Source organism: Nymphaea colorata, chromosome 4 (genome assembly GCF_008831285.2).
Source record: "Nymphaea colorata isolate Beijing-Zhang1983 chromosome 4, ASM883128v2, whole genome shotgun sequence".
Lineage (NCBI taxonomy): Eukaryota > Viridiplantae > Streptophyta > Magnoliopsida > Nymphaeales > Nymphaeaceae > Nymphaea > Nymphaea colorata.
The window spans coordinates 11,938,942-11,961,443 of NC_045141.1; the positions used below are offsets into that span (position 1 = coordinate 11,938,942).

General features: G+C 39.0%; 1 protein-coding gene across 1 annotated transcript; it reads right to left on the reverse strand.

Annotated features, from left to right (window-relative positions):
• Window positions 1-4,136: 4,136 nt before the first annotated feature.
• LOC116253451 (uncharacterized) lies at window positions 4,137-20,078 on the reverse strand. Its single transcript, XM_031628273.2, has 6 exons — window positions 19,656-20,078; window positions 18,870-19,582; window positions 5,502-5,559; window positions 5,328-5,411; window positions 5,105-5,246; window positions 4,137-4,733 (listed from the first exon to the last, which is right to left on the reverse strand). The coding sequence occupies exons 2-6, from the start codon at window positions 19,417-19,419 to the stop codon at window positions 4,320-4,322; spliced, it is 1,248 nt and encodes a 415-aa protein (XP_031484133.1). The 5' UTR covers window positions 19,420-19,582; window positions 19,656-20,078; the 3' UTR covers window positions 4,137-4,319.
• Between the last annotated feature and the right edge of the window lie 2,424 nt (window positions 20,079-22,502).

Sequence of the window (22,502 nt, forward strand, 5' to 3'; positions counted from 1 at the left end):
ATTGGTATGGAAATAGTGGGCACATGGACCAAGACAACAAAATTAATTTGAAGCTAAAATTCACTAACAATCCACGTGAACTAATGGGCTACACTTCATAAATAGTACACTACTCAATTCATGCTTAATATAGGATGCATATTAGAACCTAATTCTAACTCAAAATCACAATGAAATGTATAATATTTCTCTCTCTCTCTCTACACACACATATATATATATATACCAGAGATAAAGAAAGAGAGAGAGAAAGAGAGAGTCGATAAAATGAGAATGTATATCAAAATTTGGGGACAAGAAGTCACTCAAATACAAAAATTGAGGATAAGAAGTCCCTTTGTTACATTAACAAACCACAAAATAAAAAACAAAAGAAAAAATATATATAATACAACTCAAAAAAAACGAAATAAAAGGGGTGGAAAGAGAGTGGAATGATGGAAAGACACCATCACCCAACCGTAGAATGAGGACGCCGCCAAGAGAGAGAGAGAGAATTATAATTTGCATAATCCAATAAAAACTGCACAAGGTATGATAAAGATGAATTATTAAAATATATGTGTAATTATAAAGCACGATATTAGTTATTTATTTTTTGGAAAAGTTATCACGAAAAGGTTAAGCATGCAACAGAACACCTTGGGAAGAAAGCTACCTTTGTATATTATAATATATACTCATAAAGAATATAGTTTTTGAGAACTTTTTGGAAGTGCTATTTAAAGACTTGAAAACAGTAAAGAAGATGCTTAACTTTTTAGATATTGTTAAAGACGTACCTAACTTTTTCGAGGTTACCGAACATTGTGAGCACATCCAAAATTCTCTTTCCCAACTTTCTACCGTACATCAAGAAAACATTCACAGGAAAAATTCACAAATTAAATTAACCAATTTTATTGGTCGTTGTTCAAATGACTAATGAAAATTACTAAGCACAGTCTTTTTGCATTGTGTATATTTAATTGAGTCATTTTTTCTTACTGCCCATTTTAAATAAATTAATAACAACTATGTTCAGTTGACGGAAGGTTTTTCATATTATCACTGAGACTCTCAGGTACTTTTTAGCAATATGCAAAATTTTCTATAGGACATATTCATCACATTTATTATCCAGTAAACTTTTTTCAGCACATTTATGATCTACTTAGACTTAGACTTGTAGTTCCCAGTTGACTACTTATTCAAGACTTTCTTTTTCTCTTTCCACTTTTTTAAGTGTGGGCAGACGAGGTGATACTCAAGTCCCTGACATCACTAGTGGCAATGCCTGCTTTAGATCAACTAGTTTTTGAAGGTTCTATCTTGATCATCGCTTGTGCAGTTTTTATTGATTATGCAAATTATAATTCTCTCTCTCTATATATATATATATATATTCGGACCGCATGCATTAGTACAACTTCCTGAACAAGAGAGAGAGAAAGAGAGAGCTGATAAAATAGGAATATATAACAAAATTTGGAGACAAGAGGTCCCTTAGGTACAAAAAACAATTCGTAAAAAACAAACCGTAAAAACAAAAACAAGAAGAAAAAATATACAATACAATGCAGAGAGAAAAAGAGAGAACGTATGTATGCACAACTTAATTGACGGATCATAAAGTGGCACGAATAAAGTGACTTTCTCAAAGAAAAGTAAATAATATAGTTTGACTTTAAAAAAGTAATTATTCTTTTAATTGACGTCTCATAAACCAGCCCACATGGTTCTCATATTTACAGATTTTTGTATGTATTCCTTTGTCCACAGCAATCCGCAAAACTCACGTCAAATCTAATCGGTTTCAAGGGCAGCTCTGTCTGTGGTCTTCCGTCAGATGACAGATGAAAGCAATATGGATTCCAAAGAAGGGAATGGCCTTCAATATTAGGGGAGGCTGGTAACTAAGCAGCATGATAACAAATACTGTAGCTCATGGCCAACAATCTTGGGCAACCTCCAACATTTCCTGATTGAGTTCAAACTAATTTCTCTAGTTTAATATGAAGCTATGTAATCAACTCAACGAAGAAAATCTAGCAATTATCTATCTATAAAGTCCTCCAGCTATTCCACAATTTCATGGCTCCAATCATTATTCGCAATGGCTGTTTGTGAGAGGCAAAGCCACCTCCTGTGCCTCTTGCACTCAGGATTTATCGCGTTGCTTGGGGACTTGGGTGATCCTATGGCGCATCATCACCATTCAGCTCGAGTATCTCGTATGCTACTGTTTACAGTTCAAAGAATAGCTATGAGAATCGAATTGAGACCATGTCATCAGAGCAATACTCAAGCTGACCATCTATGTTACGCCTTTCGGTGTTGAAGCTCCATTATATTGCATTGATGTATGTGGAGAAAACACATTTTTTTTTGAAAAAAAACGAAAAAAATTAACTAGCCTTTTAAAACTTTAAAAAAATGTGTTTTTTTGAAAAGAACGTTAAAAACAAAACGCGTTTTAACACATTTTTTCGTGGTTTTCTTCAATTTTTTATTTTTTCGGTTTTTTAATGTCAAATAGTTATTTTTTATTTGTTTGCAAATCTACTTATCTTTTGATGTTTGTGTTATTAGTTTCTCACTTATTTTATTTTTTCTATTTTTAGTTTTTTAAAATTTTTAAAAATTTACCATATTTTTTCATTTTTTTCAAGCTTGCCGTATTATACCCAAGAAAAACCTCGCCGTTTAAAACTCCGAGACGTTATTTGTGACTATGGATTTAAGGTCGGATTCCCAACACAAGACCTTAAACCAATGGTTTTTAACATGTAACTTGGATTTAAGATACGTGGTACAGAGATCCTCAATTTGTTTAAATGGAGGATCTTGGGAAGCACATGCTTTAATGCAGCTTCGGATCATCTAAGATCCAAGGCTATCAAACACAAACTAAAAGACATTGACAGCCACATTGGGCTTCATTCGACCTTATATCCTAACTTGCAGTCCTTTAACAAGTCATAATAAAAGCTTAGATCCAATAGACTACAGGATGAAGTCGATTTTGCGGCCAGCTGTTGCAGTTAGCATTAGAATCATCAATCACGCCTGCAAAACCAATCAGTGAAGATGTGTTTTTCTTACTAACACCGGATTAAATATCCGATGTTTGAAGAAAACACTTGAGATTAATAGTCCCACATGTAAGTTCTAAATGAATGAGGGTACAGATGAGACACTTATCAACTATAGTATTGTGATCTCACCATTTACAATCCAAAGGAGTAGCACTAACGGAAATCAAACAAATGACGCACCATATATGCACTCTCTTGTCTGACTAGCTATGCTACGCCCATTGGGGTCTCACACACTTTTTTTTTTCCCACTTGATAAGAGAAGCAACAATTTGGCATCAGACAATTTAATGTTATAAAACCTTACAGAGCAAACCAAAACTACTGTTTTCTAAAGCTTAATCTAGGCTCTCAATACTTCAGCTCTCTAAGCCCCAATATTCTGTTTCTCAATGCCCAGACCATGGTTATCAGGAAATCCACTTCCCTCCTCTAGAGTTCGCTCCCTTGCATCTGATCCCTTCTTAGGTCTTCCTTATTCCAATGTCCCCAACAAATGTTTTCTGCTCTTTTGCTTTACACATTCCTCCTTCCAATTAGTAGGATGATTGGAACAGCAGGCCATAACCATGGGCTAAAGCTCAAGTATCATCTGGGCAAACTTTAAAACCAACAGAAATTATAACATCAGATGCCAACCGACTTTAATCAACATGGCCCGTATGTGCAAGACAGGTTCATGTTGTCTATATGTGTTTGCACTATAGTGGGGATGGGAGTTGGCTCGAGTGTTCTAGCAGAAAGGATACAGAATGTTGATTATCAAGGAAAAATTTCTACGGTGCCTTTCTACAGAGCAGAGAATATGGTTCACGAAACCATGAAACGACTCAATTGGAAAGAATATTTGATGACGAAGAATACTTTTTAAGATTTTAAGTGGAAACTACAAATGGGTTGAGAGATCCTGGCTCGTCCAGGTTCATAAAACCACATATCCTTTTTTCTAACCTTTTTGATTTATGCAGAGTGGGTGCCCATGGGCCTTCAACCTTGGACCACCAACCTAGCGATGGCTCATGAACACACTTCTCAAACCATCCATGAAGTCGGTACGCGAAATTTGAACAGGCAATTGGATTTTTTCTGCCAAGAATGTTCCACGAAACCATAAACAACGAATTCATTTTTTTACAGAAGGGGAAAGAAGGACAAAAACGTACACAAGCCTGCAGCAGCTCCCCGTGATGTAGCTTTTGGACAGAGGAAGATTTACAGATTATGCAACTGCTATATGATGAGTCAAGCCAACATGGCACCAACTTCATCAGATGAATCAGTTTTTATAGATAGAGAGCTTACACTCAAATCCTCCACAGCTTTTGCTAATCCTAACCTTCCAATATCTAACTTCCTGTCTGCATCTTTACCCTCGGTTTTGCTCACATCTGGTGTTTCTTCCATAACAGCAAGACACTCACTAAACCGGTAACAGCCGACCAGATGGTCGTTTGTAATGCCTGAAACCTGCATAAATGTATAGATAACAGTAGGCCCAACGCTTCTGAAGCCCCTCCGAACCATATCCTTGCTGATCACTTCTGCTTTTGGGGTCTTTACAGGCACCTGCCTGGGGTAGCGGAACCCATTCACAATAGGTTTATGGTTCACGAAGCTCCAGCAATAGTTATCAAATGATCCAAACTCTTCAACAATCTACAGAAAACAAGAAAAAAAATTATGCATAAATAACCTCTTAGAGGCATCGGAGTTGTAATAAAGACAAGATTTTGCCTAACAGCATAACTGATCACTGCTTCCAAAGTTCTAATCATCAAGAACTTTTTCTAAAACTGGGACTCCTACACAAATAGGCAAAATACAGATTGATTGGTTGTCGTAAATGCAGATACAATTTGACCTGCTATGAAAAAAAAAGGCAAAGAGGATAAAAGGATAGGAAATCAATTAAGGCGAACCCATTTGAAGTACATAAATTTTACTAGAAACGCTAAGTGGAAACAAGAAACAAACTGCAAAACATAATATTGTCAATCAACGTAATAAGCAGATGAAACCAGAAGTACCTTTAGAATCTGCCTAGCATTTTCAATGATGGAACGGAGCTTTAGTTCCGATAGTAGGGAACTGGCAGTGCTTCCTGGTGCAATGACCTTTTTCTCGTTCAGTTTGGCAACCACGGATGGGTCAAAGTCAGCAAACACTTCCCTGCATGAGCAGAACTTAGAAAAGGAACCATCACAATAAATTTCTTCGACTCTCATTTCACAGGAATGGTAGCAGCATTACCTAAATATGGGTCTTTTACCAAGGATAGCTGGCCATGTAAGTTCAGCTAGTGCTCCCGACAAAGACAGCAGTTCAAACAATTTCCTGCAGTGGGGGATGTCAACGCCAACTAATACTCAGTAACTAGTTATTCACTTAGAGTCTAGACCATCAAGAAGAGTACAACCGGCTTACTTATCATCATGAACTGGCATTCCCCACTCCTCATCATGAAAGGTAACATAGCATGGATCTGAACAACACAAAAACGTCAATACCATAATTAGTAAACTCAAATAATTTCAACATGCTTTCTCATAAACATGGCTTGTTGTAAAGCATCTGTTTATGCATGCACAAGCTAATCCAATATATTCAAAATCTGAATCTACGACACTGCAATGTAGACATTTCAAATATCAAAGTGCCTGTATGTTCTATCACACACTAATTCGCATGGTCAACAGCTGAATTTATGATAACCAGGCGTAAAGTATTGTCACAAATTTCGTTTTTGGGTATAAAACGGCGAGGTTTTTTTTGGGGTACAATACAGCAAAGTTGAAAATCTTGGCAAAATCACCGCCGCAAGTTTTAAAAAAGTTCAAAAACTAAAAATAAAATGTAAAAACAAAAATCTGGTAATCAAAAAAGTAAAAAACATGAAAAAAGGGGGAAAATAAAAAAAACGAAAAAATGTGAATAAAACACGTTTATTCCCCTTTTTCCATTTTGGCATTTAAAAAAAACGTGTGTTTTCTCGTTTTTTTTTGTTGACTTGTTTTTAACGTTTTTTCGCGTTTTTTTAAAAGGACCATATGCTAAAAGGAAAAAATCAAACCTATTCACTCTATTAACCTGGCATGAGAAAATCATGAAAGCTGCAACATACGAAGTTTCTTAAAAACAAATGAATAAAAAATCAGATGTACTGAAATTCTTTGGTCAGTTTCCTAAACAAACACTAGATCATTGTTGTAAAAGTCATCTGGTTTCAATGGATTTGAATATGTTAAAGTTTTTATTTTTTATATACTTTTTTCCCATTGTTTTTCAAATGAATACAATAATGCGTTTTGCCAATTGTTTAACAATTCAGCTGAATCAGCTAACTCACTGCATTGCAGCCTGACCAACGCAATACAATTCCAAACTTACACAGCATTATATTTCACAAAGTGCAAACTGAAAAGCATTATTTGAACCAGAAAAAAATAAATATGAAAAAGAAAACAACCTAACAACTATCAAGACAAAGTTGGAAAGGAAGAAGAAAAAAACAAAAGGCAGCACATTAACAATAATATTTGTTTCACATTCCAATAGCCCCTCTATGTCCATCATTAACATATTAAAAAAATTAGATTTCATTTTCATTTCACTGATCAGTGAATCTTCATTTTATACTGCTAATTGTAAAAATACATATGCATCAGAAAATTAACCACATAAATTCATACCATATATCATTATATCACAGGCAGAGAAGAAGCAAGCACAGGAAATGCTCACAAAGGTCTTGCTCCGCAGTGAGCATTGATGATAATAGGAACAGCAGACAAAGGTGATTGGTGGTTTTGAGGAACCATAAAAAGGAGGGAACACATTGGTTTGAGAAAATCCATGGAACGCCAGAGACAATGATGCTCATGGAATGTATGCCCCCACAGAAAGCAGTTTCCTTTATCTTGCCACAATAGGAACCAACAGCAGTTAGGACAGAAGGTTTACTGGGATTTCATCTAAATACACATTTTAAAGGTATATACTATATTTAATATTCCATCGAACTCTTATTTTGTAGCTGCTGCGCAGCTACTTATTTACTTGGGAGCCATAAATGTCTTAATCTTATTTGCTGTGATGTTTATGAATGGTTCAGAATCAATGGGGATTTTTGGCTTGGAGATGATCTTATTCTTCAGAAGATTCAACAAAGGTCGGGGGTCTCTCACTCTCCCCACTCCCCTTTTCCTCATAAGTCATAAGTATCTGCCCGAAATATCACAGCAGGGGCTCCATGTCTTTTATGGTGTGAACAGCCCAAGTTTGATGTGCTCTGACTCACAAAACACCTAAGTTTGGACACAAAGAAAATCCCATGATTGGGAAGGTAAGATTTTACATTGGGGAAGACCAACATGTAGCAGACATATGACAGTACTGTGAGTAGAACTTCTGTTCACAGCCAAGGTCTTGAGACCAACATCCAAGCCCTTTCATGATCTGCTTCTGGACCTCAAATGTTGTTGTTAGAATATCTTGTATAGGGAACCGGGTCTGGATATGGACCCGGTCCCATGGGCGCGGGTACCGAGGGTGGCTCGGTACCCTAGGCGGGTCTCCCTCTTATATAATCCCACTTATTGTGTAATTGTTGATTAAGTGGAAATAACATTCTCTCTCCTAGGGTTGCGGTTTTGCCCCTAGGTTAGAGCTTCTCCATGGTTTTTCACCTCTTACTGAGGTTTTCCACGTATATCGTGTGTTTCTTCTCCGTTCTCTTCTTGTGTTGCTTGTTTCTACATGGTATCAGAGCCAGCGCGTGTGGGATTTTTGGTGTGATCGTGGAGTTTCCGCCTGTTTCCGCCGCTGTCAGAGTTCCTTTTTTTCCGCCGCCCGCTGCCGCTGCCGTTTCCGCCGCCACCGCCGCTTGGACTTTCTTTGCGCCCGCCGCTGGTTTGTGCACTTGTCGCCGTGACCGTTGTTCCGTGCCTCCGCTGCTGGTGACCTGTGGCGCCGTCGTTCATCCGCCGCCGCCAGGGTTTCACTCGCCGTCAGGGCTACTTCTGCCGCCGCCGTCAGGCCTTCTTCCGTCATGGTTCTTCCGCCTTCGCCGCCTGTTGTCTCTTGTGCTGGTGCCGCGTTTCCTGGTGTTGGGTATTGCTTTACTTTGGTGACTGTGATGGCCGAAGAGATGACTTCCAAGATCAATGCTGCCTTTGACTCGAGCAGTAATACCAAGAGCAAGAACTTGCGTGTTCAAGTCACCTTCATTCGGCTGAACAAAGACAACTATCTCTCTTGGTCTGCTGTACTTGAAATAGGGATTACCAGTCGCGGTCGCCTTCCCTATATCATTAGGGAGAAACCTGCACCTTCTAAAACGGATCCACAATGGGCGACTTGGGCGTTGGAAGATAGCCAAGTTAAAGTATGGATCATTAGTTCTGTTTCCGTTGATATTCAGCCTCTGATCTTGCGTAAGTCGACTGCATATGACATGTGGACTGTGCTTGCACGGATGTATGGCCGTAAGAAGAGAGTCTTGCGCACGTACCAAATCAAACGTGGCATCTACTCTCTTAAACAAGGTGACTTGTCTATGGCATCCTTCTTTGCAGCCCTAAAGACTAAATGGGAGGAACTGGACTATCATGTGAATGATGACTGGCATCGTGGTTCTGATCATGCCTTGTACTAGGAAAAAGAATGGATGGACCGGACTTTTATTTTCCTTGGAGGATTACGTGATGAATTTGAATCCATTAGGAGCCAAATTCTCAATTGTGACGAGATTCCTGGGATTGAGGAGGTGTATGCCCAGGTAGAATCTGAGGAACAATGTCGCCAAGTCATGCATATTGACTCCAGCCATGGGAGTTCTCCCTCAGCGTTTGTTAGCCGTGCCTCAGGGACTGGACAACATCCTGTTCGGCGTTGTAGTCATTGTAACAAGTTGGGGCATTCTGTGGATTTCTGTTGGGATATTCATCCTGAGAAGAGACTTGTTCGTGGTCGTCCTCCTTCTAGTCGGCGAGGGTCTTCTGTGCCTGACTCTAGTCAGGGTAGTTCGTCAAATGTTGAAAAATCAAAGCTTTCCTCTGATCAAATCAAGGAATTGCAAGCTTATATCAGCCGGCTTTCTACTACACAAGAGGAAACTTCCACGTCCGAGGGAGCTAAGTTAGCTCAAGCTCTTGTGGCCACAAGTGATCAAGGTAATCCCTCCCTTGGTGATTGGATTGTTGACAGTGGGGCTACACATCATATGACAGGGGATCCTAAGCTGTTTCAAGAATACAAATTGTCTTCAGGGCAGCAACGCGTGTCTATGGCTGATGGGTCTTCTATCTCTGTGGCTGGAAAAGGGAGTTTGTCCTTGTTGAATAAATATCGTCTGCATAATGCTCTTCATGTTCCCAATATTCCTGTGAACTTGTTATCTGTCAGCAGTATTATCAAAGAACTAAATTGTAATCTAATTTTTTCTGCTGACCATTGTTTCTTACAGGACTTGGTGACGGGGAAGAAGATTGGGATTGGTTCGGTTATTGATGGACTCTACAGACTGCCCGTGCAAGTTGCGTCTGCCTTGATTTCAGCCACTAGTGGACAGTTGTCAAGTGTGGAAGACAGGTCTATCATTATGCGATGGCACGAGCGTCTTGGACATCTCTCATTCCAGTTGATCAAGAAGTTGTTTCCTAGGCTTTTTACTTTTGTTTCCATTGACTCCTTCACATGTGAAGTATGTCAGTTGGCTAAGCATGTCAGGGCTTCGTACCCTATTTCTTTCAATAAAACCACCGGTCCGTTTGCTTTGGTTCATTCTGATGTTTGGGGTCCTTCAAGAGTACCCACTTGTCGTGGTTTTCATTATTTTATGACTCTTATTGATGACTACTCCCGTTGTACGTTCGTGTACTTGTTGAAAGAACGTAGTGACGTTCCGGTCATTGTCAAAAATTTTGTGGCTTTTGTTGAGACTCAGTTTCAGACCTCTGTTCAGGCTTTCCGCACTGATAATGATAATGCTAGAGAGTATGTCTCTCAATCTCTAGATGATTTCTTGAAGAGCAAGGGTATTATTATTCATGAAACGTCTTGTAGTTATACACCTCCCCAAAATGGCGTGGCTGAACGGAAGAATCGCCATTTATTAGATGTCACCCGGGCTATTATGTTCCATCGGCAGGTTCCTAAGCGCTACTGGGGTGATGCACTTCTCACTAGTGCCCACCTTATTAATCGTATGTCTACCCGTGTGTTGCAGGGTCATTCCCCATATTCTATGCTTTGGCCTACTCAGAATCTCTGGCCTCTTACTCCTCGAGTGTTCGGGTGTGTCTGTTTTGTTCATGACCATAGTCCCACCCTCAAGAAACTTGACCCTCGGTCTATCAAGGTTGTTTTCTTGGGGTATTCCTCCACTCAGAAGGGATACAAATGTGTTGATCCTACCACTTCTAAAGTCTATGTCTCCCGAGATGTTACTTTTCATGAGCATGAGGCATACTTTCCTGTGAATCCTCTTCAGAAAGAGTGTCTAGGGAACAGTAGTGAAGAGTATTCCTCAAATCAATTGATTCAGTTTATGGATTTCTTGGATTACAAGGTTAGTTACAGTGTGGCAGACACAGTCAGAGATGGTAGAGACAGTCACATGGACGGGGGCCTTGTTGATAATCAGTCCACAGCTCGTGATCACTTGTTTGGCCAGGTGTACACCAGGAAGAAGACAGATGTGGTTGAGAATGTTGATATAACCAATCTCAATCCTGTGAGTTCCCCGGATGACCCAAGTCAAATCAATGAAGAGCTTCTTATAGCCTTGCGCAAGGGCACCAGGTCATGTACTTCTCATCCTACTCAGAGATTTGTCTCTTATGCGAAACTTAGTAAGGATTACAAATACTTTATTACATCCTTGTCTAAGTCTGTGATTCCCAAGTGTGTGGAAGATGCTAGAGAGGATCCTAAATGGCTACATGCCATGACAGAGGAGATGGATGCCTTGGCGAAGAATGATACTTGGGAAGTAGTTGATATTCCCAAGGGGACTCATTTAGTTGGTTCCAAGTGGGTGTTCAATGTGAAATACAAACCGGATGGTACCGTGGAGAGGTATAAGACTCGTCTTGTTGCAAAGGGGTTCAGCCAAAAATATGGTATTGATTACCTTGAAACCTTTGCCCCTGATGTTAAACTGAAAACTGTGAGGGTCATCTTAGCACTTGCCGTGCAAAAGAAGTGGAGCATGGATCAGCTTGATGTCAAGAATGCATTCTTGAACGGCTATCCACAAGAAGAGGTCTACATGAGCATGCCTCCTGGATATGTTCAAAGCGGAAAATGTTGTCATCTCAAGAAAGCCTTGTATGGATTAAAGCAGTCTCCTAGAGCATGGTTTGAAAGGCTGAGGATAGTGATGAAGACTAATGGATACAAACCGAGAAATGGTGATCACACCTTATTCATTAAGCAGAGAAATGGCCTGGTGAGTCTTCTTCTTGTGTATGTTGATGATATGATAGTCACAGATGACGATGAAGAAGAAAAAAGGAAGATGAAGGAAAGGTTAGCTGCCGAATTTGATCTTAAAGATCTGGGTAAACTAAGGTACTTTCTGGGGATCGAGATTGCTCGGTCAGAGACAGGGCTTGTTATGAGCCAAAGGAAATACACTCTGGATCTTTTAAAGGAGACAGACAAACTTGGATGTAGGCCCTTTCTAACTCCAATGGAGTCCGGTACAAAGATAAGCATCAAAACTGGCAACATCCTAGATGAGGAAGGAAAAGGGCGGTATCAGAGGCTGGTTGGTAAGCTCATCTATCTTACTCTTACTCGCCCTGATATTACTTATGTTGTAAATGTGTTGAGTTAGTTTATGCATGCTCCTACTGATTGTCACTGGAAGAGTGCAGAAAGAGTGTTGGGGTACCTAAAGAATGACCCAGGGAAAGGATTACTATATACTCAACAAGACCAACTTAATATTGAAGGATACTCTGACGACTGACGCAGATTGGGCAGGATGCACTGATAGTAGGAGGTCTACCACAGGGTACTGCATCTTTCTGGGGAATAACCTGGTTGTATGGAGAAGTAAAAGGCAGGAAGTTTGCTCTAGATCCAGTGCTGAGGCTGAATACAGGGCTGTGGCTATAGGAGTTACAGAAATGTTATGGTTAAAGATTCTCCTAGCTGATATTGGTGTTGAAAAGGAAGAAAAGATGAAGATGTACTGTGACAACAAGTCTGCTATTAACCTTGCAAACAATTCCGTCCTACATGACAGAACTAAACATGTGGACAATGTTATCCGTATCGTACGATACGGACGCGTATCGTATGATACGTATTGTATAGGTCAAGAAAACCTATACGATACGTGTTTGAAACACGATACGTGTCCGTATCGTACGTGTATCGCCCGTATCGTGCGATACGGGGGCCGTATCGTACGATACGGGCGATACACTCCGTATCGTACGATACGGGAGAAAACACATATTTCTTTATCTTTTAAAAGTTTAAACACTCCTCCCCCTCTCTCTTCTTGTATTTAAAGACTCCAATAAACGTAGGAGGGAGAGATTTTGCCCATTTTCATAAAAAATAACCAAGGATTCATCAATTTGGGAGATATTATCGTTGAATCAGGAAAGATGATAACTATATGTTTTGAACTTATAAAATTGTGATGTAATCTAAGTCATAAAACTCCAAGTCCTAAGACTCCAAGTCCTAAGATTCTATAAAATTTTCAAGTTTAAAATCGCGATGGATGCTTATATGTTATTCTTGAAGATTTGATTTCTTATTTTTGAATGTGTCGTTGATACACATGAATGTTCCTTATGTATGATGATCTTTTTTATATTTGAATACATTTTTCTTAATTTTTAATTTTTGTTCATTTTTTCAGATTTTTAATTATTTTTAAATATTTTTTAAAATAAAAAAAATTAATTTTACGATACGCTACGCTACGTTTGCGATATGTTACGATACGGCGTATAGGTCGGCCCGACCGATACGCGATACGCTACGCCTTTTATAACATTGCATGTGGAGATTGATCGCCATTTCATACGGGAACGCATAGATTCCAAGGAGTTGATCCTGCCGTATATGAAGTCTGAAGATCAAATTGCCGATGTTTTAACCAAAGCCTTATGTACATCTCAATTCGAGAAAAATGTGAGCAAGCTTGGCATGTTTGACATGTATGCCAAGCTTGAGGGGGAGTGTTAGAATATCTTGTATAGGGAACCGGGTCTGGATATGGACCCGGTCCCATGGGCACGGGTACCGAGGGTGGCTCGGTACCCTAGGCGGGTCTCCCTCTTATATAATCCCACTTATTGTGTAATTGTTGATTAAGTGGAAATAACATTCTCTCTCCTAGGGTTGCGGTTTTGCCCCTAGGTTAGAGCTTCTCCGTGGTTTTTCACCTCTTACTGAGGTTTTCCTCGTATATCGTGTGTTTCTTCTCCGTTCTCTTCTTGTGTTGCTTGTTTCTACAGTTGTTATGAGTAGACTAATGTGTTCAAGGAAGCTGACTTCCAGTTCAAACATAATCCTTATGGCACATGGTCATCCAAAAACATAATAAAAGTCTTGTTAATCATTTATAGTAAAAATTTGGGTCTTTTCTCAAACCTCCTTCAAACATTGTACACAGACCATGTAGATTTGTAGGTAATGCAGCCAATTAAAATAAAATTTGATGCTACCATTACCTTTAAAAGATGAAGCAGAACAGCCATTACAACTGCCACAAGGAATCTATTTCATCTCCCAACAAGATGGAGCTAGGCAACAGCAACTGAAAAGGAAATGCAGTTGCAGATCTCCAATCAAAAGAACCAACCTGGTTGTTTATACCTCCATACCCGCTGCACAACAAGCTCCAATCTAAGTAAAAATCTGGCACTTATTGATGAACTTGCAAGAAATGGGTCTAAACTGACAAATTCTCTGATGAACTAGTCTCTTTATAAATCCTTGTTCCAAACGTCCTCCCCTCAACTTTTCTGGTTGTCACCAACTAGGGCCCCTCCTGGACACCTCCAGTATAACCCTTGCATTATCGGGACTGAGTTTCAACACAGCAACTCTCTGATAGAATCCTCAGATCTAAACCCATTACAAAATGCATGTGCAGTCTGGCCACTTAACAGTGAATTCCACAAGCCAGTTTTCTTAACATATGGTCTGTTTTCAGCTCTTGTCTAGCAGCATCACCTTCTCAGATTGGCACATCCACAATACTAGACTAGTTACGATTGGTAGATTTGAAAATCCTCCTTTTATTGTGAGAAAATAGGACTGTTTACTTCTTTCTCATCAACCCAGGACTAAACTTGAAAAGGACAACTTAAAATATAAAAAGTATAGGTTTCTCCACCTTTTCCCAATTTATTACCAATAGATAACACTGCATACACACATACTACAGTAGAAAATTTGTTTTCTGCTGTCAAAAATAAAAAATCAATGGAAAGATCTTCACGTTAAAGTTTTCCAATTTGGCCCATATATATAAGGGCCAAATAAAAAATTGGACAGAAAAACTTTTCCATTTTCTAGGTATAAAACCTCATGATTTTTAAGTTTAGTCCTGCATGAATGAGAAAAATTAAACTTTTCTCTAGAAAAGGAGGGCATTCAAAGTAATTGCCCATGTGCCAATTGAAGAAGGTGATAGTGCTTGTCAAACCAAAGATTGTTATCTGCCATGGACTTAGTGTTTTCAAAGGACATAATGCCCTCAAGTTTAAATTTTCAAAATTTCCACTATAAATACACTTAAGTGAGATACTTGGACAAGTTGAGGCTGTAGAGCCAAGAATTCCCATCTTCGCTACCAGATTCCAACTAAGTTTTAAAGCAAGCAAACCTCTGTGTCCCTAACTGATACGAGTGGACCGTTAGGAGAATAAGGCTGGATAGCCGTTAGGGGTGGAACTAGGAAATCAGCAGAAATCTATGTAGAAAAAAGGGGCTATTAACAATTTATCAAAGTTCTTTTTTTTTTAGGTTGGGGGGTGGTGGGGTTGGGTACAGATGTTCTCTCAAATTTTTAAATATATAAAATTTAATTTCCAAAGTATCAAAGACTGCCAAGGGCTTGGTATATAAGTCACATAGATGTGGAATATAGCTGTACCGGGGATGGTGCAGGCATGGCAATCTTTTAAAAAAATTGGGTGGGTGCAACGAGGTGTATATATATATACATATATACTGTTATATTAGGTACTTAGCAGTTTAATCGCGACACTTTCAAATATTTTTTAATGATGATCACTTTAATTTAATTCAAATTTCAAGATTTATTAAATAAATAAAGTTTTTGTGGTTGTCCTATGTGAAGGACGAGAGGCCTGATACAATAGGTGCAGTCATCCTCTTTAAACAATGACAGGCCGGGTCGTCCTTTAAAATTTAAAAGGGATCCCATACACACACACATAGAGAGGGAGTGGGAGAGAGAGAGACAGATAGACAAGGGCAAGAAAGAAAAATAGGAGGGAAAAAATAAGGAAAGCAGAAAGAAAGAAGGGAGGAAAAGGAAAAGAGACAAGGGGGAGACGAAAAAAAAATTGTGGGTGCAGTCAGCAACACTCACTCACGTTGACCAAGTTAGATGCCATGCCAGAGGCAAATCTGTACCCACATCCACATATGCATTGCATCAACACGGGTGAAACACTAGTTTTGGCTTGTCTGTGTGACTTAGTTTGATACTAACCTTGCTTGCATGTTCTGTGATAATATTTTCATGGTTATAGTTACAACTAACAAAATTACTCAATTCTAAGGATGTAGCTCAGCCTCTCCATTATCAATGGTTGATCTATTAGGTGAAGCAGGTGGAATAACCTTACGGCCCTATTTGATTTTTCTACTTTGCCATAAAGATTTATTGTTTTTGACAAGAAACTTAGAAAACAGCAATTTTTCATGGCTGAGTGGCACAACCATCGAAACACGACTTTTTGTGCATCCCACTATAAAGCACTTGCGACTTTCTCTGCAAGTCCACATTCTTCACAAAGTTGCATTACAGCTTCTTCCCTACAATTGAACTTTCCTATTAAAGCTTCCATATATTTTCCCAGCACTATCATTCTCACATAAAAATTCTTCCTCCTCCCCCTCAACCCCAACGCCCCCCCCACCCACCCCCAACCCCTCAGAATGAAATAAACCAACCCTAACACCATGGTATAATTTGTGACCTTGAACTTTTTTCCAGAACAGCTACTGTCTAGCGGCTAGCCCTTTGATTTTCGATGTCACAATTACTACTATCAATCTCATCAGACAATGTTTTCAATGACAAGGATCGTTGTCAGGGAGGGACACTATTAAATTCCTATGCGATGACAGCTTCCCAAGGGTATTTCAAGCCTTAAAATGGATGGATATAACCTAGATCATAAACTTCATATCTATGGGGACCATACTGCCGTAAAAGATATGACATGCAAATGAAATCAAGCTCGGACCAGCATTACTTTTACCAATCAAAACCAAACCCTCACGGATATCTTGCCCCATAACAGAAGCATGCCAACAAAAATTTCCATCTATAAGTGAAAAATCAGATTTTCATTAGACTTGACGTTATCCATTTTGATCAAGAAGCTCCTATATCAGCAGCTGCATCTGTTTCTAACACTAATTAGAATCTGATCAGGTAACCTTCATGGGTGGTGCATGATGGACACTATGCTAATTTGAATTTGCATCCAAGTCATATGGGTGCAGCAAAAATGGTCACACACATGCATCGATGGCACATTGCTGCAGATGTAGATTCACTCCAACATGGCACCTGACTTGGTCAACATGAGTCAGGCGCTGCTGACTGCACCATTGCCCTTTTTTTTTCTCCCCTTCTTCCCTCTTTTCTCTCTACCTCTCTTTTCTTTTTTATTTCCTCCCATTTCTCTTCCTTTCCCTTTTCCCCGACCATTTCTCTCTCTCTCTCTCTCTCTCTCTCTCTCTCTTATGCACACACACACAGAGATAATGGATTCCTTCCAAATTTTAAAGGACAACTAAGCCTACCATTCTTTAAATAAAAGCATTGCCATTTTTCAGAACACACAGTCCATCAGGAGATCTCCTCATGGAAGTTTTGGAATGATATTATAACATGTGCATCCAAACTCTTTGCAGCAGAATAAAGTTAAACATGAAATAGCAACTGCTTGACCCTGTTTGGTAGGCATTGTCGTATGCAAGATTTTTTTATTGTTCTCCAAATCAATCAACAATACAAAGGACAGTAAAACATATAATATGCATGCAATCATGAATCACATACATATAATATGTTTGGAACTGAATAAAGGAAGCTTAATTTGGAAGAAAAAAACAGAACAATGTCCAACCGCTTACTATACCATGCCACTGCATGGGAGATTCAATTCCTAAGGCAGCAAGGTAGCTGGTGTAAGATAGAAAGGCAGCTAAAATATTTTTAGATCAGGTGAAGCATCAAGCACAGAAAGATGTTTTCTTGCATGTCTCAAGTGATCCACATGCTAATAAAGCAACAAAAGAAAGAGGAATACGTCCATTCAAGCAAATGCATCCCATATCTTCGGGTGCATAGACTATCAAAGTAATAAAAAAAAAGCTCTTACTCCCAGGACCAGGACTGGATGAGAATAAATAACAGGGGGGATGAGTCATGAAGTACATTAAGCTTGAAGCTTTGAAGTAAAGTACTTGCAGTTGCACAAACAGGTTATAACAGATAGTACGAACAATGCTATATGATATGAGACAACTACATGATGTAAACTGAGACGTTTTACAACACCAACTGACACCTATAAAGTATAAATTGTTATTCAGATACTTGCAGCTGTATCTCAGCAGTTAAATAGACTGATGACTCAAACTAGCGACCAGACAAAGCAAGTTCAAGTAATTCTCCTACTGTTAAGAAATTGAACCTCTCAACAAAGTATGAACTGATCTTGATGGTAACATTTGCGCATATCTAATAGAAAGTGTCCTGCTATTTGGTTGGATCTAATAAAAATAAAACAAGAAAACAAAATCCACAAACAACAGAATTTGCATGGACAATCAAAACATTCAAATTCAAGGAACAACAATTGCCGCCTACCAGATAACCTAGTCTGAAGTATCTCCTTCACAAATTGGATTTATAGTTTATTCATAGACCCCAAACGACAGGAAGTTTGCGACTTTAGACAAGCTGGTAGCAGATATCCCACAACTTAAATGTTGGCAGGCAGCAAACGTTTTTCTGAAGGATCATATTACTGCTTAAGACTCATCAAGAATCGTGTAGCAGAAAGTAAGAAACCATTCCATAGGGTTGCTTCAAGCAGAATTAGGATTCAATAGACCACATTTATCTACTTGGAAAGCCTTCTCTTTTCTTAACACACACCACATGGAAGAACGAACTAATGTTGATGCGGCGGATACTGCTGGCATTGGATAAGCCACAACGTCTGAAGGAAACGGGGCGTTTTTAAAAAAAAAAATATTCAATGAAATTAGTACAAAAACCTAGCCTAAAATGCACATTCTTCTAAATTAAAACACAAAAGAGAAGCATAAAGAACAAGTCAAGAAGCTTCTGCAGTATCAATGACAAAGAAAGCAATCTGAACACGAGGGCAAGGAAGCAATAGAAAAGGAAAAGCAAAAAAAAAAAAAGGAATATTTTTCCTTTTCTCGAAGAAATATATATGACTTAACTAACGAGGGATTGCTCCCATTTTGAAAAGGAAAACAAGGAGGAATTGTTCCAGCTCGGCCTAACTCCGTGCTTACCGGTGTTTGCGGTGATCCAGGCACACGTCTTCTTGGACCGCATAGAAGGTAGGGGAGGAGGAAGCGTTGATCCATCGACACCATCTGGAACAACTTTAGCAGGCCTAGGCCCATTGCTCAGTGGCTTTCTTCGATTCACAACGCCAGTGCTCCTCCTAGAAACCAACCTTCCCGTCGAAGCACGGCTGCAGGACGACTCCGTCGACGCATCCGAAGAGCAAGAGGCATTAAGCGAAAGATTCGAATGGAGTAGCACCTCGTGCCCTTTCAGAACGTTACCAGCTCGCGACAGAGACGATGAGAGAGTCGCGGGCTGCGTCTGTTTCTTGCAAAGAGACGAAGCAACAGACTTCGAGACTGCCTGCGGCGCAACGGCCTCACTGGCCGGGGGTTTCTCAGTTGCGACAGAACGCAGTTCGCGTTTCTCGTCTTTCTGCAAAGGCTTCCGTACGACCGGCGACCTTGCCTTGTTTCCGGCCGGGCCCAGAACCGCGCGCACCTCCGTCTCGACAGAGATGTTCATGGACCTCACCTTCGGCGGTCCCGACATTCCTCTCTCTCTCTCTCTCTCCGACTTTATGCAGCTGCACTTCAGCACAGAGATTGTCAGTCCTGCTCGCTTCTCTCTGTGAATTCCTTTGCGACTAATCGACGAATTTGGGACGATCCCATCATCTAAAAAATGAGCTCCCCAACGACGGACATGCCCCGGACTGTCGATTTAAAGGGTCTGATCTCAATGACCGAGGGAGAACAAAGACAGAAAGAATGCAGAAATCCTCTTACCCGGAAATGGTACTTCCTTCTCAATTAGAACACTTTGTGATATGGGTACTTCAGATTCAGAGAAAAAGAGAGAGAGAGAGAGAGAGAGAGAGAGAGTGACGGAACAGCTGAGAAAAGGAGGGAACAAGATGAGACCTTATAAAAGTAATGATAAATAAGAATAATAAGCAACGATGGAAGAAAGGAAGCGGAAGAGGACGAGTGGTGGGGGTTTAGAATTTCAGAGAGAGACCGGGATAACCGGAACAGGGCGGGTGGGGAAACGGGTTGCAGCCGGTGACAGCATCCCACACGTCGTCCAAGGCTTCGCACCTCACCTGTCTCTCTCTCCCTGGCTTTTGGCAAAAATACTAATATAGAAAACGAGATGATGAGCGCAGGCAGGTGAAGGAACGAGATTCTCTCTCTAACAGTGGGCAGCAAGTCAGCAACTACTGCCCATCTCTCTCTCTACGAGTCCTTCTGTCTCTCTGTTTTTTTTTTTAAAGTGAAAATTGAAAAACTTCAACTCTCTCTCTAACCTAGTTCAAGCGAAAACCAACCAAGCTCTCTCTCTCCTTCTCCTAATTCAAGCACAAACTATTATTTCGATCAGTTGGTCCTTTTAACTATGAAAAATTTGACAAAACAACGAACAAAAGTTAACAATTGTGCAGAATGAGGCTCATAATCTGAAGACAAATACACAAAACAGCAGCCTTCCACCAACTATAGGATCGCTGCTGTTTCGATTCATGTGTTGTTATGTTCTTACTTTTAAAATCATAAATTAGTTTATGAATGTTAGTCCTGATCCAGTAATCAAATGCTAAGTCATAATCAATTCATGTTTCTTAAAGATAAAAACAAGTATTTTTTTTATCATATGCTACTGAAAAGTAAATATATTGTCTCAAAAACACGATATTAACTACAAACACTGAATCAACATGCTTAACATAACTAGTTGGGCATACAACACATTGAAATGTATGTCCTTGGTTCGATTTCTGTGAATGTTACTCTTCTTTGACCATAAATAGTGAGATTGCGACATTTTTTGATAGGTATATCATACCCCACTCAAATCCTCTCAAACTGCTCAGTAACCTCAAGATAAAGAGAATAGGGGAGAAGCTTTTTAAGTCTTTCTTTTTGGTGAGTTGTTAATGTCCTGCTTACCCAAAAAACAATATCAATGAACAGTAACAGGTAGTTGTTAGTGGTAAATGGGAAAGACAAAATGAACAGTAGTAGTTATGAAGCATATTTTAAAAGTTGGTATTTTGAAATGGAAGAAGCAATGTGAAGTGGAGAAGACATTGTTGTTAAAATTGGTTTAAATTGAAGAGATCTTTAAAAAGTTTCATGCAATTGATGGAAATCATTTTTTCAATTGGTACGATGAAAAAGTCGAAAGTCAAAAGAATTTAAAAAATAAAAAAAATGAAATATGTGACCCGTTATACGCTTTAATTGGAAACATATCACCTTAAATGTCATACGTTGAACTTCACCCAACTCAGTCTGATTTTGACAATGCTGTGGAAAGTGGACGAAAGTCCGACGCAAAAATTCAGGGAAAATGGAAAGGAGTCTCTTAATAGCAACGGAAAAATAACTGCAGCAAATTGATTCGCAATAAGTGTTCATGGGTCTTCTCAGAATTTGATTTTTTTGTTCATTCAAGGGACGTGGTTGGTGGGATGAACGAACCTGATATCCATATCTATTTCAAACACGAGAAAAAAAGTTCACTGAAAATGTCTTTGTTAATAAATGCCGTTGAGTAATTTTTGAAGGTAGTGTTAGTCAAAATTGGTTCGATCGGACCGTTTGAATCAAATCAGAACCATTTGTTTGATATTCTCTCTAACTTGACAAAGACAATTGGTATTTAAAAAAATTGTACTTAGTTTTCTTTAATTTTTTTTTTTACTACTTTACAAACAATTCCAGCCCCTACCCATTGCCTGAAATCTTTTGCTGATCAATTTCATTAAAAACCCTAACGACTTCTTAATTGCACCCAAAGGAGGCTCCATGTTTTCCATGGACAGTACAGAGTCAAAAAAGGAAAAATCAAGAGCAGCAAATTGATACTCTTTATAAATTATAGGGGGATGTTCTTTACTTGTAAATTTAATTTTTTTAAAATATCATGTGATTTTTTAAAATTTCAGAAAATTCACCGTATAGAGCTAGGCCATTAATACACAAACCTCAAATCGGTACTTCCCAAATCTCCTTAAAAAACCACTACCACATACAAGTACCATTTGTCAATTCATGTACTAGATTTTATATAACTTAGATGTTAATAAAAACAAGTTGTTATTGTTTCATAAATTTGTTTTAAAATTTAAGGTAGATTTATAAATCACTTGTTATGTTATAGTGTTTCATAAATCTAAATCTTGTGTGATAGATTCATAAAACGATAACAAACTGTCTCCTTACCAAACATGCCCAAAAAGTTTCTACACCAAGGGAAAAACGTAATTTCATCATGATTAGTTTTGGTTCCCTACGATGATTACTCTGGTCGAGTTGAGGAAGATTCTTACTCAGGTCTCTATCTGTGAACATTCAAGAATTGGGGTTGCTTCTATAAATACAATAAAGTTTTGGAGATATTTCATAATTTTAAAATTTTTTTTATATACTTTTTCACGGATTTGCTAAGGCCAACCATATCAATGATTAATATTGGCGTTCCAAAGTTTTATTTAATGTGGTGTATAGGTTGGCATCTGCACGGCTTCTAGAATCATCATGTTATCCTGCTGGAGTCCTACTCTTCTGCTCTCTCTCATGGATACCCCTTGTAGTTCATAAAATAAACGTCCTTGCTTAACGGATTTGGAT

Bases quoted from the DNA above. Each gene is read 5' to 3' on its own strand.
- LOC116253451 (XM_031628273.2), bottom strand. From the start codon at position 19,419: ATGTCGGGACCGCCGAAGGTGAGGTCCATGAACATCTCTGTCGAGACG. The intron at 5,560-18,869 runs GTAAGCACGGAG...TGTGTTGTTCAG, and splicing joins CTGGATCACCGCAAACACCG to ATCCATGCTATGTTACCTTT. The intron at 4,734-5,104 runs GTACTTCTGGTT...TGTTTTCTGTAG, and splicing joins ATGCTAGGCAGATTCTAAAG to ATTGTTGAAGAGTTTGGATC.